This window comes from Pelodiscus sinensis, chromosome 7, assembly GCF_052426305.1.
Source record: "Pelodiscus sinensis isolate ZL-2025 chromosome 7, ASM5242630v1, whole genome shotgun sequence".
In the NCBI taxonomy this organism is placed as follows: Eukaryota; Metazoa; Chordata; order Testudines; family Trionychidae; genus Pelodiscus; species Pelodiscus sinensis.
Window position 1 is genome coordinate 38,375,059 of NC_143058.1, and position 17,987 is coordinate 38,393,045.

Genomic DNA, 17,987 nt, shown 5'->3' on the forward strand with positions numbered 1-17,987 from the left:
AATCATAATGTTAATTCACTTGTCAGACACACACAATAGGACTTTTCAAATGTATTCTACTCTCCTATATGCACTGAATGTTCAACATCTATTTAAAATCAATAAAAAGTCTTCCATTGATTTCAGTGGGCAGTGAAACATACCATGAAATCCAAGTGAAAACAACAGATAATACACACAAGAAGTGAGAACAAAATAGAGATGTGCTTTGCAAAGGAAGATTTTAACCTATACAAGTGCTCTACTGTGCTGTAAAAAACTGTAGGCAACATAGTTGAATACTCTCTAACTGTATAAAAAGCTGCATTTAAAACAATGATTTAATATAATTGAACCAAGAAACTCATTGGCATTATGATTTACCTTTGCCAGTTTTGCTATGTCACGATACAGAGACATAGGCAGGGTAAAGATGATGGTAGTACACAGAATGATGACTTGGCGGTAAGTAAGTAAATTATCTAGGCCAACTAAAACATAAAAGAAAAAAAATATATTTAGATTTCTCTAAAAAATGGATGCGAGGAACAGATAAATTATGTTTGAAACTCTAGTAACAATGTATCTTAGATCCTGTCCCAAACTTGAAATCAAGCAAACTCTCACTAAAGTCAAAATTAGGCGTTACCTGGACTTAGGGCAGGTGTACCTGTGTTGTCCATGTTCTTTACAGGAATGTTTCCCACTAATGTGAGCACATGCCTACGTATGTATACTACAGGCAGTCCCCGACTTACGCGGATCCGACTTACGTCGGATTCGCAGTTACAAACGGGGCTGCCCCGGAGTACACGGACTGCGGGACCTCGCGGTCCTGCCGCCCGTGTACTCCGGGGCTTTCTCCGCGTCTCCCTGGTCTGCAGACCAGGAAGATGCGGAGCAAAGCCGCGGAGGGGCTCGGGCAGCGGGGCAGCCCAGGCACGCCTGGGCTGCTCTGCTGCCGGCTTCCCCTCAGCTTTGCAAAGCTGCAGCGGGGGCTCGGGCAGCGAGGCAGCCCAGGCATGCCTGGGCTGCTCCGCTGCTGGCTTCCCCTCAGCTTTGCAAAGCCACGGGGGAAGCCGGCAGCGGGACAGCCCAGACACCCTGCGGCTGTCCCGCTGCCGGCGTCCTCAGAGGCTTTGCTCCCCGTCTCCCTGGTCTGCTGGTCCGCCGCCCGCGTCTTCCTGGTCTGCTCGGTTGGGGGGGGGCGCAGCTAGTACGCCCCCCCCCAGCAGACTAGGCTTTTCTCCGGACGCTTGTGGCAGAGCAGCTGGGGTGCTGCCGGTTGGTCCCGCAGCACCGCTCTGGGCGCTACTGGACCAACCCAACAGCACCCCAGCTGCTCTGGTCCTGATTCAGCCGCTGCTGGTCAGTTTCAGCAGCGGCTGAATCAGGATGCCTGGGGCAGAGCAGATGGGGTGCTGCTGGGTTGGTCCTGTAGCACCGAGGAGCGGCGCTACTGGAGCAACCCAGCCGCACCCCAGCTGCTCTGCCCCAGGCGTCCCCAAGTCAGCCGCTGCTGAAACTGACCAGCGCTGACTACAGGAAGCCTGAGGCAGAGTTGCTCTGCCCCGGGCTTCCTGGAATCAGCTGCTGATCAGTTTCAGCAGCAGCTGACTTGGGGACGCTTGGGGTTCTTAAGTTGATTCTGTACGTAAGTCAGAACTGGCGGTCAGTTTCAGCAGCGGCTGAATCTGGACGCCAGTTCCGACTTACATACAGATTCAACTTAAGAACAAACCTACAGTCCCTATCTTGTACGTAACCCGGGGACTGCCTGTATTGTGTTCACCTATGAAAATCTGACTCTACATATGTATATATATATTATAAACCTCTATCATGGATGGGATTTTTTTAAAGCACATAGTGTTCAACTGAAATCAGTAGAGTTTTAACATTGATTTCAGTGGGACCCAATTAGGCCAAAGCTGTGTGGTTTTGAAAACTCCATCCTAACTGTACATATATAGCCTACAACAGAAAATTTAGCCCTCAAAAGCAACGTCTGAAACAGCATAAAAGTTTTAGCTGGGTAATCCATCTATCAAAAACAAACTTAAATAGTGTGTCTTGGTCCATTTGCATATGGCAGGGGACAGAATTTGATGTGCAACTCAAAGTGAAGCTCTGATTTATTTTATTATAGGTCGTTTGCTTAGTTGAGTAGGTTGGTACCGTTTCACCACTCATGTTGGGAAGTCTGATATTTTTCCTATTTAAAAAAATTATTTTAACAGGGCCATAACACTTTGGATTTATCATATTAGAAAATGTCATATCACATTTGTAATATGTGTTCAGCTATGTAGAAATGTTACTATTTAAACTGACAACACTAAATAAATAATTTGCATATAACCTAACAATCAACTCATCAACAACATTGCTGGATAATTATCATAGCTGATATAATTAAGTACTAGAATGCTGGATATGACCAGCACAAACTGAAGCCATCACCTGCTATCATATGACCTGGCACAGGAGTCCACTATCATAAGGTAGTAGGACTGGAGCTCTAGAGCACAGGAGAAGCACATTTCAACATTAAAAATATATAAATAAGGTCAGTAGCTGATTCATAAAAGAAATGGGAGCCATATTTATTTTAGACTAACACTCGACCTAGTTAGTTTTGCCCCCTCCCCCAATGTTACATAAACACTTACCTCCAGGAATTGTTTGAAAAACTTTAGTCAAAGTGTCTCCTGTTATTATGTTGTAACTAATCATGGCTTTAAGAAAAGAAAGATTGCTTTGTTAATACACATCAGATATGATAAAAGGGCCTGAACATACACTAAGCACTTTTAGATTGCATGCAGCTGAAATCATTGCCCCCCATTCCAGCTGCCTCTCTTTTTTGGCTGCTTTTCATAGAATCATAGAACACTAGAACTGGAAAGGACCTCAAGAGGTCATTGAGTCCATTCTCCTGCCCTCAAGACAGGACCAAGTACTGTCTAGATCAGCGGTGTGCAACCCGTGGGTCATGACCCCTTTGGGGGTCGTGGCTGTCTTCCTGGGGAGGGGGGTGGGGGTTGCAGCACTTTGATCCCCACCGGCTGGGTTTTTTTTCCCCAGCTTGGCTCCTGACATACACACGGCAGGGGTGGGGGGAGAGTGGCAGTGGAGTAGGCCAGCACTTTAAATTAAAGGGGCTGCAACAAAATGTTCCCAATGCATTTTTTTTTCTTCTCTCAGCAAACATTTTCCTAGCTCCAGTGGTCGCGATTGAAAAAAGGTTGGACACCACTGGTCTAGATCAGCCCTGACAGGTATCTGTTTCCAGCAGTTCTTAGATTTCCTTTCACATTTGTTTTAAAAATTAAATCCAGAGATATAAACTTGAAATTGGGAGCATTAAGTAATATACATGAGAATGTGAAAGAATCCATTCAGATGAGGAAGGCAGTTGAATTTTGTGGCCAAGCACACTTCAAAAGGAAAAGCAGGCTTTTATCATTTCTTTCTGCTTTCAGCAGTGATTCACTGACAGAACACTTTCAACTTCTAGTTTCTATTAGAAAAATCAAATTATGTGCATCTAACAGTTCTTGTTTAAGCTTTATAGCCCATAGGATGTCAAATGTATGGGGCTGCATCATCACATACTGTAACTTGTAAAATCAGTTATTGTACATAATTGTTCAGAAGCAGTAGTTGATTTTACAAGACAGAGCAGGTGCTACTAAAACTGAACATTTGTCTTCCTGCAGTAATCCAGTTCCACAGTATCTCAGACTTAAAGACAGGAAGATACCAATATTACTGCAAGTAGCTCATGCAGAAACACATTTTAAATGACACCTGCTATACATGCTGGGTACATCTAAACTACATGCTTCTTTCAAAAGAAGCTTTTTCAAAAGAGACCGTCTAGTCAGCTAAAACTTTTTTTCGAAAAAGTGATCCGCTTTTTCAAAAGAGAGCACCCATGCAATCTGGATGCTCTTTTTCGAAAAAGCCCTGTTTGTGGTCAAGAACACCTTTTTTAGAAAGAGCTCTTTCGAAAAAAGGCGTTCTTCTTCGTAAAATGAGGTTTACCGCTGTCTAAAATCCGCTGCATTCTTTCAATTTAATATCAAAAGTATGCGGCGGCAGTCTAGATGCAGGTGACTTTTTTTTTTTTTTTTTAAAAGGCCACTTTGAAAAAAAACCAAAAAACAACCCTGTAGTCTTTTCGTGAGTCCATTTTCAAATATTTTTTAACCTCTATAGTGTTTCTCTCGGGTAGTGCAAAAAGGATAGTTAATTTTAACTTTACAGTATATAACTTTATAGTGATCTTACCAATAAATGGGTATAAAAACTGTAGTGTTGAGAGAATTAGGTATCCCATAAAACCATATGATTTATTGACCAATGCCTGATAGGTGTTTGTACCAGAGAGGTTTCCTCCTTTAATCAGTAATATAATAGAATAATCTGTTAAAACAATATAAAAGGAATATTTGAGATGGTAATGTTATATGTCTGTTCTGAAGAAATAGTTTACAAAGTATTAAAAAAATGCAAAGAAAGCAATCATTAACTAAAGCCACTATAGTGAACAGAAACATAGAGGGCAGGGCCCACTCACTTCCTCATTCAGAAAAGGCCGGTAAAAAGAGAAAGAGAAACACTATAGTTAACTGTGTGAATATTCCCAGGTATCATCCTCTGGAAAGAGAGGTATTTTCAGGCCTAGTGTTGTGGCCCTAACCATCAGAGGTCCATGAGAATCCCAAACAGATTGTGCCCCGTCGCCTTGGATCTCAGGGATTCCCCCCGTAACGATTACATCACATTTAGAAATTTATGAGCCTAATTTAGCCTTGGCTAACAAAGCAGGGTCTTTTAGGTCAGGCAGTATAAACTCATGTTCTTAGAACCAGAAGGCCAAAGATCAAAAGACTATCCAGGAGTAAACAGAAGCACATTCTGCTTACGGGCCCTGACAAATGCCCCACCAATTTTTTTTAAGTGGACATGTCTCTCATTTTATAATTGATATAGTGATTAACCAAAAAAGCTGAACAAAAATATAAACAAAAATGTTACTCAGTACTAACAGTATGACCCATTTCTAAAACTATCTATGCCAGGGTCCTCAAGCTTTCTCCTCTAAGCAGATGCTATTTCCCAATCACCAACAATGCCAGAAAACTGATATTTTCAGTTGCAGCTGCAACTATTCATCTAGCATGCTGAGGTCTCCAACCACCACTGTCACTCCGACCACCACTGCTCATTCAATGGGCAGGAAGGAAGCAGCCTCCACCCCTCTGCTGCTTGTCTTGCTTTCAGGACGTTCCTCTTCTCATATGGCTGCTGTTTGTCTGGCTTCCCACCCTTTCCTAGAGCATTGGGCACTGAATGTGGGAAGGGGCCCCTTGCCAAAGTACACCTATAAAGTTGAGGACTTCATAATATCCTTGCACATAGCCCTCTATTGGGGTGAGAGAAAAGCTGAAATGGTCACAAGGAGTGGCAGGAGAAGCACCTTCCTACAAGACTGTGCTAGCCTGTGTGGGGTGATCCTCTTGCCATCTCTGTGAGGGTTGAGGTCTCCCTCCTGCTGTACAGACCTCAGCCTTCCTGAAGAGAAGGACTGGTAGGCTTAAAAAGGAGTATAATCATAGGTCCCTAGCAGCAGACTAGATTTCCTCTGCTCTCTACCCTGCCCAAAAGACAGAATACAGATCAAGAAGGAAGAAACCCCAACCCACCTAAAGGGTGGCAGCAGATTTTTCCCAGCATTCCAAAGGGGTGTTATGTATTTGGCATATGCCATCGCTATCCTGAAGAGTGAGAAAACATGGGAACCCTAAATGTGGGTGAGACCAGAGTGCTGGATTATTTTAATCCATTATTGGTTGATGGGCTGCTATGTAGTTTGAGAGCTTGGGGGTGTATGTATGAATGGCCTATTTTTTCTTTCCCTTTCTTTTTTATTTATTTTTTATAATATTTATATTATGATTTTTATACTTACACATTTCACTAGACACAAATAATGTTTATACACAAACATTTATTTTATCTGAGAGACCAGGCACTGAATGCACATGAAAATGAATTATGCTCTTATCCAAGAAAACACCACTTCAGGAAAGAATTGAGACCACTGATAAAATTATTTCCATACTAAACCTCAACCATTTCTGAAGAATACTTTGACACTTTTACCAAAGAATAGCTTGAACTAACACTAACAGTTGGTTAAAAATTATTCCCAGCAATTCACTGTATAGTAAGAGTGCTTATGATGTTACTAATATAAGACAGGGGGCAGCAGCACTCCAGTGGGCTATGCTGAGATGTTTTGGTGAGGACTTGCTACTAGGGATGTAAAATCCTGTTTTATTGGTTAACCATTAACATATTAAAGGGGGACAGGCTGCAGGGCTGCTCTGGCCAGCCTCCTGCCCACAGCAAGTGGAGAGTTGCTCCAGCCTTCACTGGTTAACTAGCTAACCTTTCACAACTCCGCTAGCTACAGAGTAGAAATAACTGTCTAAGTGCTGATAGGTCTTGCCAGGTAGTTCTGCCTTGCCATCCCATTCCATTTCTATTCAGGTGCCACTCTGCCTGTTATCTATATGCTATATCCTCTAGCTTCTTTCAGTGAGCAGCATCAGTATTTATCATCTTCTGGCAGATACTAAAATTGCATGGTTTGTTTGAAACAGTGATCAATATAGTTATAAAATGTCAACAGCTAAGTGTAAAGTTTCACATATAATTTATGAATTCTTCATGATACTTTTCTACTCTCTTAAATACAGAATTTGTATGGCATGTTAATAAGGTCAAAGAACTGAGAAAGTCCCTTAAGAACGTGGACTTCACATACAATACACACACATACATTATAATTGGTAGTCTTGCAGTTATTCAGAAATGCACAACATTAATTATGCTTTATCCTGAGCTTGCCCTGTACAAGAAATGTACAAAATTATAGCAATAGACCTTTTCCATCTTCAGGTTCTATGATTTTAAGAACTACACTGCCAGGTTATTTAGTCTAATAGTACAGAGTTGTTCCCAGTAATAGTTTTTACAAAGAAACCATATGAAAAAAAATAGTTGAAGTTGTTTAGTTACAATGTATTTACCAATCTTTTTTTAAAACAAGGATATTAAACATACTAATCTATACATTAATAAACTTTGGAAGGGATTTTAAGGAACATTAGAAGTCAATAGTTTTTCTGGGGTTTGGCCACCAGACATTATGAGAATTCTTGGCATTCAGTAGTAGAATCATGTTGCCCTTGGGCCAAATCCTGACCACTTTATTCACATGGCCCCTTTATGTAATACATTATAACCTCTATACTCTGAGTGTCCCTAATTCAGGAGCACCTGTAATACGGACCCTGGTAGGCAGAAATGATTCTGCACCCTGCCACTCTCCCTCCACCCCAGCTGGAGGAATGGCAGCATAGCAATGCACTCTAACAGAGGCTTTTCCCCTGCCACCTCATCTAATGGTGGGGAGCAGTGCCTGAGAGCAGCAGAAGATGCTGAGTGTCAGACAAATGGCCTACCCCATCTCCCTCACCTCTTCCCTGGCCTAGCAAAATCTTTAATCTGGCAAACCCTGTTTCCTCTTCAGATTGAAGAGGTTTAAGTGCATTTGTAAGCCTCAAAGGCATGCCTTGTAAATATTTTTACTACAGTGTAAAACTACTACTATAACAGTGATTTTTGACAGAGAGACTCATGCTATTTGTTACTGCTTATCCCACCAAGGAGGATTCACTGCTTGTTATATTAATATTGTGTACTTCTGCAAAGACATGCTTCATTATGCCCAGGTTTTCAGTATACTCATGCCACACTTATCTCTATCATAGTATACTTCCAGGGTTTTTGTTTTTTTAAATGAAGAATTTATTTCACAGATATTCATGGCTGAGATACACTTGACACTAACCATTTCAAGAACAGTTTGCTAAAAACTCCTATGTATGACACATAACTGGTAGATTGTACCATGTATTATTCACATTTATGGTAATGATTAAAGTGTCTTTTGATTCTTACTCAAAAATAGTTAAGACTTTTAACTGATCATTTAAAACTTTTTAGTTTCAATCGGTTTTGCATTTGGAATGCAAGTGATGTTCAATTCAACTGAAGATCAGCCTCATTTAACATTGAACCTTTTTAATACAAACAAGTGATTTATAAGAATAACCCTTATTTACATTTTGAATCATCATACTCTAGTCTAGGAAGCTAAACTACTCCATAATGAAATTCACACAATAAGCTTTAAATGTAGAACAGCACAAATATCTACTCTTGCTAATCTACTCAGAAGATTAATGAGGTAAGTAAAAACCTCTTTTCCTTTATATCAAAGCCTTAATTCACATATATTCTTAGTTAGCATGAAGTTCAACTGAAGTTAAGTTTTTGCATGAATTGTTACAGTTTCACTTAATTAACACAACCACTTCCAATGTACCTGTGATAAAAGCAACACCAACTAAAAGCAATACTCCTAAAGGAAAACCAGCTTGCTTCATTGAATAAGGCAATCCTGTGAAAAACAAAACAAACAAATGATTAGAGAAAAGCTTTTTAAAATACTTACTACTTATTTGTGGTGATCTTCTAAAGGAAGCATTCTGTTAAAAAAATCTATTATTTATCCTTCAAACAGGATCAAACGATGCAAATTTCCCTAGTACTGTACTATCTGTATACATCAGACTTATTTTATGGGGATCATTTTTGAGAACAAAGCCTAGTTCTGTCTTAAGTCCAACCAGCACTTGATATCTCTGTTGGGTCTGATAAGGAGATTGCACATTGTTATTAATTATTATTATTATTGCACAATGGTGCCTTTGATCTCAATTGACCCATGGGCTACGTCTACACTGGCCCCTTCTTCGGAAGGGGCATGCTAATTTTGAACTTGGGAATAGGGAAATCCGCGGGGGATTTAAATATCCCCCGCGGATTTAAATAAACATGACCGCCGCTTTTTTTCCGGCTTGGGGAAAACCCGGAAAAAAGCGTCTAGACTGGCGTGATCCTCCGGAATAAAGCCCTTTTCTGGAGGATTTCTTATTCTCTTATTTATACTTTGAGGTAGGAATAAGAGATCCTCCGGAAAAGGGCTTTATTCCGGAGGATCGCGCCAGTCTAGACGCTTTTTTCCGGCTTTTCCCCAAGCCGGAAAAAAAGCGGCGGCCATGTTTATTTAAATCCCGCGGGGGATATTTAAATCCCCCGCGGATTTCCCTATTCCCAAGTTCAAAATTAGCATGCCCCTTCCGAAGAAGGGGCCAGTGTAGACGTAGCCATGTAGTATTCTCACAATACAAATGCACTATAACACCAACACCATACCATAGTCACAGCAGTAAAATAATGTGAGAACAACATGTTTTTCACATGACTGGAGATTTATAAATAAATGAAAGAGTAATTAAGTTGCAGGAAGAAAAGTGCATTTACCTATTATTCCTGATCCTATGATAGAGTTGATAACATTAAAACCAGCTGATGGGAGATCACTGTTTCCTCCTTTAGTTCTAGGTTTGCGAACCAAGGCTGTTCTATCATCTGTTTCCATCTATTCCAATAAGAAGATTCTATTGTTATAAAAACAGATTAGCCCAGCAGAGAACAATTGTCAGACACGTTGAGTCTAAGTTAGAGAAGTATACCTTATTAATCTTCTTCAGCTTGTTTTGTTCTGACTAAATATCAGTTGAATCTGGATCCACTCAGGTAGGGCCCTACCAAATTCATGGTCCATTTTAGTCAATATCACAATTCATAGGATTTTAAAAATCTTAAATTTCATTATTTTAGGCTGTGGAATTTCAGATTCAATTATGTTGCAATTATAGATCCTGACCCAAAAAGGAAATGTGGAATGGACGCCCCACAAGATTCTTGTAGGGAGCTTGTAGTAGTGCTACCCTTACTTCTGCACTGCTGCTGGTACTGCCTTCAGAGCTGGGCAACTGGACAATGGCAGCTGCTGGCTGGAAACACAGCTCTGAAGGCAAAGCAACTGCCAGCAGCAACACAAAAATAAGGCCGGCATAGTATGGTAATAACCACTCTCCTGTGTTACTGCTTGAAGAGTCACTACTCTTGGACACCCAGCTCTGAAGGCAGCAATGCAGAAGGGCGGCATGGTATAATACTGCTGCTGGCACGACACTGCCTTCAGAGTTGGGTACCTGGCCAACCACTGCTATTCTCTAGTTGCCCAGCTCTGAAAGCAGTACAAAATTGAGGGTGGCAGTACAGTGACCCCCTAAAATAACCTTGTGATCTCCCAGTCTGACACAAACTGGCTTCCCTATGAAATCTGTAAAATAATAAGGGAAAAGCACACAAAAGACCAGATTTCATGGTCCATGACACAATTTTTATGGCCATGAATTTGGTAGGACCCTACAGATAAGCTGCAGAGGTAGGATGCTGGCCAAAGAACTATTCTCTGTGACATTTTGGCCCCCAAAGATTGAAATATCATGGGATCAGTCAGGTGCTCTTGCAAGATTTCAGCCACATCTGAGAAAGGAGTAGAAAATAAGCTACTTCTGATTTTGGATCAGTCCCAGAACCAAAACGAGAGAGATAAATTCAATTCCGAGATTTTAAATCAGAATATATCAGAATCTGATGATGTGCAGATTCAAGGTTTCAGTGCTGACTTATTTCTCCTTCTAACAAATAATTTCTCTCTCAGCCAAAGTTTTAATCCACCATGAATAGCTAGTTGATATTAATAAAATTAGCTTGCCCCAGTAAACTGACACATGAAAGACCCAAATTCTAGGCAAAACTTAGACTCTCACACATCTGACTTGCAGTAACTAGTAGTTTTACAGAGATAATGTTCTCAGTCTGTAGATGTATAGGGAAGAGAAAAGGTGCATCTTACTCATAAACTTATCCTTGTCTTAGCCAATACACTGTCCAGGGAATTCCCATCAACTGGGAGGTCAATAAATACAGTGATACGTGATTAAAAGGATAATTTAATGGAAAAAAATGGCAACTCAATTAAAGTATGATGATTTAGCTTGTATACACGATGATACTGAAATCACTATCTCAGAGTGGTAGGAGCTTGCTACATATCAGGCATTACAACAATAATTCAACTCAGATGACTATATTCAACACCACTGGAAAAATATTAAATACATCTGGGAAACCAAAAGTGCATTTATTTCATAGGAATCTGTACAGTGTCATCAGCTGACAAATGTAAGAACATCACAACAGAATTAAGTGACTATATGGAGCTCTTTAAAGTTGCCTGTTGCTGACAGGACTGGACATCATCAACACTTTCACTGTGTTGGAACAATTTAGGTTCTCACCTTTGTATTAAAAGTTTCAGAGGGATAGCCATGTTAGTCTGTATCTAGAAAAACTTAAAAACAAAGGGCTCGTCTACATTGGCCCCTTTTCCGGAAGGGGCATGGTAATTTTTGAAATCGCAATAGGGAAATGCGCGGGGGATTTAAATATCCCCCGCGGCATTTAAATAAAAATGTCCGCCGCTTTTTTCCGGCTTTTAGAAAAGCCGGAAAAGAGCGTCTATGCTGGCCCCGATCCTCCGGAAAAAGCGCCCTTTTCCGGAGGATCTTATTCCTACTTCCTACTTTGAAGTAGGAATAAGATCCTCCGGAAAAGGGCGCTTTTTCCGGAGGATCGGGGCCAGCGTAGACGCTCTTTTCCGGCTTTTCTAAAAGCCGGAAAAAAGCGGCGGACATTTTTATTTAAATGCCGCGGGGGATATTTAAATCCCCCGCGCATTTCCCTATTGCAATTTCAAAAATTACCATGCCCCTTCCGGAAAAGGGGCCAATGTAGACGTAGCCAAATAGTCTAGCAGTACCTTAGAGACTAATGAAGAGTGTAGGTAGTATCATGACCTTTCGCGGGCACATCCCACTTCTTCAGATGAATAGTTTCATTCATCTGAAGAATGAAACTCCATCTGAAGAAGTGGGTTGTGCCCACGAAAGCTAATAATATCTACATTTTTTTGTTAAACTCTAAAGCTATGTCTAGACTACGCTGAAGTTTTGAAATATCTTCTTCCAATCTGACTTTCGAAAGCTCCAAAAAATGAGGTTTACATGGTTTTTCATAAAAGGGGGGGTTGCCAAAAAAACCACGTCCCGACTACTTTCACTTCTGAAAGTGAGATCGGAAGAAGATATGCAAATTTGCATATCTTCTTTCAAAACTTCAGCGTAGTCTAGACGAGCCCTAAGGTACTGCTAAACTATCCCTTGTATTAGGTATCAGAGTGTTTCTTTGCAAGATACCATTTCTTTGTCCAAAAATATTTTTGATCAATCAAAAAAAATTGGACCATACAAGTGAGAAATTAATTCTTCTTTATATGATCTCATTTCTGGATCACTGACTGATTATACAAAACACAAATTTCTACCTAGTTTTTAGACCAAGTGACTTTGTGGTAAGACAGCATTGGTTACCTGTAAAGCATCCACTAAATCTAAATCGTTATAGTCACGCTTTGTAGAAATTAGTGGACATGACCCTTAACTCTTCTACTGCTGCAGGACTAGCCTTCAGCCTTGGCAACAGTATGAATAAAGCATCTCAGAAGCCTGTGCAATGCTAGACTGTATTTGAAAATGAGTACAGGCAGTCCCCGACTTACGCGGATCCGACTTACGTCGGATCCGCACTTACGAACGGAGCTTTCTCGCCCCGGAAGTCGGGGCGAGAAAGCCCCGTTCGTAAGCTGCTCCGGTGCCCCTGGTCTGCTGGAGACCGTCTCCAGCAGACCAGGGGCACCGGGCGGGTTCCCGCGCTTCTGAGGCTTTGCCAGAGCAAAGCCTCGGAAGCGCGGGAACCGCTGCTGCTGCCACTTGGGTGCTGGTGCCTGTGGTCTGCTGGGGACCGTCCCCAGCAGACCACAGGCACCGGGACCCAAGCGGCGGCAGCGGGCAGGTTCCCGCGCTTCCGAGGCTTTGCCAGAGCAAAGCCTCAGAAGCGCGGGAACCCCCCGCTGCTGCCGCATGAGACCCGGTGCCTGTGGTCTGCTGCGGACGGTCCCCAGCAGACCACAGGCACCCGGTCTGAAGCCGCAGCCGCGGGGGGGTCCCGCGCCTCTGAGGCTTTGCCAGAGCAAAGCCTCAGAGGCGCGGGGAACCGCCGCTGCTGCCGCTTCAGTCAAAGCGGCAGCAGCGGCGGTTCCCCGCGCCTCTGAGGCTTTGCTCTGGCAAAGCCTCAGAGGCGCGGGACACCCCCCGCGGCTGCGGCTTCAGTCCGGGAGCCTGTGGTCTGCTGGGGACGGTCCCCAGCAGACCACAGGCACCCTGACTGAAGCCGCAGCCGCGGGGGGTCCCGCGCCTCAGAGGCTTTGCCAGAGCAAAGCCTCAGAGGCGCGGCACCCCGCTGCCGCTGCGGCTCTGCTCCCCGTGTCCCTGGTCTGCTGGGGGGGGGGGGCGCAGCTAGTGTGCTCCCCCCCCCCCCCAGCAGACCAGGCTTTTGTTTTGGACTCTGGGGCAGAGCAGCTGGGGCGCTGCCGATTGGTCCTGCAGCGCCCGTGGGCACTACTGGACCAACCTGGCAGCACCCCAGCTGCTCTGCCCCAGGTCCTGATTCAGCCGCTGCTGGTCAGTTTCAGCAGCGGCTGAATCAGGACGTCTGGGGCAGAGCAGATGGGGTGCTGCTGGGTTGGTCCAGTAGCACCCCAGCTGCTCTGCCCCAGGCGTCCCCAAGTCAGCTTCTGCTGAAACTGACCACCGCTGACTACAGGAAGCCCCAGGCAGAGTTGCTCTGCCCCGGGCTTCCTGGAATCAGCTGCTGATCAGTTTCAGCAGCAGCTGACTTGGGGACGCCTGGGGTTCTTAAGTTGATTCTGTATGTAAGTCAGAACTGGCGGTCAGTTTCAGCAGTGTCTGAATCTGGACGCCAGTTCCGACTTACATACAGATTCAACTTAAGAACAAACCTACAGTCCCTATCTTGTACGTAACCCGGGGACTGCCTGTACTCCTTTGGCACCTTAAAGACTAACAAATATATATGATCATGAACTTTCATGGATAAAACCCCTTCATCAGATGAGTTGGAGTGGTGACTGTATTTGGTACACATGGGACAGGAAAAGCCTATGATAAAAGACATTTTATATATATATATATATATAATGTCTGAAAAATCTGGTTCTTTAAGCTTATCAATTTGCATCAAATAAACAGGATGTTAAATGAATACTTTATTCTAAGACTGCCAGTTAATCACAAGTAACTCACATGATTAACTAAAATTAATGATTTAAAATTAATCATGATTAGTTGCGGTTTTAACTGCACTGATAATTAACAGACTACCAACTGAAATTGAATAAATATTTTGGATGTTTTTTCTACATTTTCAAATGTTTATTTCCATTACAATACAGTGTACCATGTTCACTTTATTTTTATGTTTGCACTGTAAAAACACAAAGTATTTTTCAATGTACCTTATTAAAGCACTATAGGGCAATTTTTTTTATGTGAAAGTGCAACTTACAAATGTAGGGGGGAGGAGGGTTTGGTAACAGAACTGCACTCAAAACCAAAACAAGATAAAATTTTAGTGCCTACAAGTTCATGCTGTCCTACTTTTTGTTCAGCCAATCACTCAGACAAGATTGTTTACATTTATAGGAGACAGTGCGGCCTGCTTTTTATTTACAATGAAAGTAGGAAGGCTAGACAGAAATGGGAAAAATCAAGACACTTTTTTGGGACTGCTAGTAGAATGAAGACAGTTGCCTATAAAAGACAAAGCCCCTAAAATGACAGTACCAATAATAGCAGTAAATCTGGTCATTTAACAGAAAAGTCATAACAGGTGTTCACATGGCACTTTTATCTGATTTGTTTGGTTGCACAAGAAGTAGGACTGAGTGGACTTGTAGGCTCTAAAGCTTACATTGTTTTGTTGAACGCAGTTAATAGTTCTGCATTTGCAAGTTCACCATTCATGAAGAAACTACACTACAGTTCATGCAAGAGGTGAACTGAAATGCTTTTTTCCTTTTTATAGTGGAAATGTTTGTAATAAAAATAAAGTGAGGATTGTACTCTTTATATTTTTATTGCAACTGAAAAAGAATATCTGTAAAACACCCAAAATATTTAAATGGAATTTTATTATTGTTTAACAGCACAATTAATCATGTGATTAATCATTCATTTGTAATTGACAGCTCTAGTTTATTCTGGTCACATGATTACCATGTCATGTATTTGCATGTTGGATCAAAAAGGAACTTTTTTACACCTTGGGATTCTTTGCAAGGTATACAATAACAATGATAATGCTTTGCTCAATAACAATAATAGCATGTCCCATGTAAGGATCTAACTTCTTCACTTTTTCTATACACCTTTCATTAAAGTTTCCACCTACTAGAATAGCGGGGACTTCAGAATTTGCTACCCTCCCCCCCATTGAAAAAACAAAGTCTTAAGAACTTTAAGGGATTAATCTTCTGAAGCATCCAGCATCCATAGCTCCTGTGAACTGTTCCAGTTGACACAATAAGTGTGTTTTGGGGAATGGAGGAAGGAGTCAGGATTAATTGTCAGATCACCTGACTTCTGTTGCTGTCTCTTATCCTTTCTTCCCTATGTTGCTCACATAGAGCCACCGAGATGAAAACAGATGATCAGGAGCAGTTATTGGTGGTAACTCCCACTGAAAATTTTGCAAGTCTTCTCTATTTTATTTTTCTCTCTCTCCTAGAATCATTTACATTAAGACAGCTGTTTAGTAAAGCCTACACCTAATTCAACACTGACATTAAGGACTAGGAACTATTCAATCAAAGTTGATGAAACAAGCAGACAATGCCTTTACTTTCTGGAAAGTTTTGCAAAGCTTATTTGGGGTCTTATAGTTGAAAGTAAAGGCAGAAAAATGCCTTTAAATAAGAAAGTGAAGGATAAAGAGTAGCTAGGTGACGAGCAGGCTTGGGTTCGTTTCCTCTGTCTACATCCAGGAAAAAGTTAAATGTCAGAAACAGAGCTTCCAAGGAAGCCAGGCAATAACAGGCTGGGCGTGAGGATGCTGTATGGTTTTGTAATACCCCTTCACCCAGGGTTGGCCTTAGTATGAGGTGAACACCTCAAATGCTGCACCACTAGGACCCAGAGAATTGAGATCTTTCAAAGTTTTGGCCCAAGCCAGGGGGGCATAATTCGAGCTCCCCGCCTCAGGTGCCAAAATGTTGTGGGCCAGCCCTGCCTTTACCCCCTCTCAGACACGCGTTGACGGTCAGTCCCCTTAAGTCAGGCATGTCCAAAGTCCGGCCCGCAGGCCAATTGCGGCCCGTGTTCCGATTTAATACGGCCCCCGCTTCCTCCCCTCTCCTGGCTCCCCGGCGCTCTTTTGAACTGGCGTGCCCAGTGCGCCGCTTCCGGCCACGCCGCCGCTGCCCATGGCCTCCGCGGTCCTAGAGCCTGCCCTGTAGGGCACGTCCACAGCCCCGCTCCCCCGCTTGGCTGCGGGTTCACCCTGCCCCCGGGCCACCGTGCCCTGCGCTCTCTGCCCGCGTCCAACCCTGCGGGCCCTCTGCCTTGGGGCTGAGAGTGCGGGGACGGCCCTCACGCATGTTCACTTCTTCAAATCTGGCCCTCTTTGAAAAAAGTTTGGACACCCCTGCCTTAAGTGCCGAGTCCTCAAGAGGCAGCAACGTGAAACCCCACCCGCAAGTTCTGGTCTACGGCGGCGGCTGAGCTCGGCACCGCCTGCCTCCGCCAGCAAAGAAACAGGCGAGGCGGGATGTTTCTAGCAAAGTAGCGACACTGCCTCTCGCTGCCCGCGTCGCGTTACCTGCTGAGCAGGGCTCGGCAGCCGGCTCTGCGCCATCGCCGGGCTCGGGACAAGCTCCGGGAGCAGCCAATGGTCCCGCTGGGAGTCTCGTCTGCGCCTCCCCGGGCGCGCCCCTGCCGACTGGCTTCCGAGCCCAGAGCCGCTCACTGGCGCCGGGAGCGCGGGCAGCTCCCAGAACCGCCCGTGCAGAGGGGCTGCTGCCTGCGCCGCCAGTGAGAGAACTGGGGCCCCCAGCTTGGCCCCCCCTCCCCGGGCGGGGGTGGAGGCCCTCCCTGCAGGGAGGCTTGTTCGGGGCATGGGCGGAGTCTGGAAGGGGAGGGAAGGGGGCTGCCAGTTTTCCCGACCGGAGGACCTGCCGCAAATGTCCGGTCCCTCCGGTGCTGGAAGTTGGCGGCCCCTTCCCTATCCCGCGCCAGCTAAAGTCCCAAGCGCCTGCCCGGGGGAGCCCCCGCCCCCGCCCTTCATCAGCCGCACGCAGGTCCCGGGCGGCGGTAGGTGCCCCTCAGCAATCGGGAGCCGAATGGCACCTGCAGCCTCAGCTCCGCCGCGCAACCGGCGGCAACATCGCCTCAGCACCGGGGCAAAGACTGAGTAAGAGGCGGCGCGCAGGTGTGTTACGTTAGACCCGCGGAAGAGTAAGTAGAGTAGCGCCCAGGTGTGTTACTTTTGTTCCCGCGAAAATAGAGCTAAACACTCCCCCGCCCTCCAACCACACACACACACTGTGCAGGGATCAGCGTGGGGGGCTGCCCATAAGGGGCTATTGAGGCAAGTTGTAAGTATCTCTAACATAATCAGTGTGGGAGAGGTAGCTGTGTTACTCTGTAATTTAAAAAAAACCAGTCCTGTGGCAGGTGAGAGATTAACAGATATATATAGTATCATGAGCTTTCATGGGCAAAACCCACTTCCTGGCTTTAAGCCTGGCTCCTGCATCTAGAGAGGTACCTGGGCAGGACCTTATTGAAATCAAGGGTCCTCCCACTGAGTTCAGGTGTGCTTACGGCTCCTAAAGCTAGCAGTTGCATCTCAGTTTTGAAGCATCAGAGCCCTACAACAGTGACTGTCATTCCTTAGATGTGCAATATCCTTTTCCGAGAAGGTCTTTATCATTATTTTGATTCCTTAGTTTAACCCCAAAGCAAATCACAGGA

General features: G+C 44.0%; 1 protein-coding gene across 1 annotated transcript in view; it reads right to left on the reverse strand.

Moving 5' to 3' along the window:
* SLC38A11 (solute carrier family 38 member 11) overlaps positions 1-17,382 on the reverse strand; it is a 39,883-nt gene extending 22,501 nt beyond the window's left edge. Inside the window, exons 1-6 of the mRNA XM_006137331.5 lie at positions 16,834-17,382; positions 9,448-9,565; positions 8,447-8,521; positions 4,276-4,410; positions 2,652-2,717; positions 364-470 (exon numbers count right to left, since the gene is read on the reverse strand). Coding sequence (XP_006137393.3) covers positions 364-470; positions 2,652-2,717; positions 4,276-4,410; positions 8,447-8,521; positions 9,448-9,565; positions 16,834-17,130 — 798 coding nt within the window. The 5' untranslated portion in view covers positions 17,131-17,382. The remainder of the gene's footprint in view (positions 1-363; positions 471-2,651; positions 2,718-4,275; positions 4,411-8,446; positions 8,522-9,447; positions 9,566-16,833) is intronic.
* Positions 17,383-17,987: the final 605 nt, after the last annotated feature.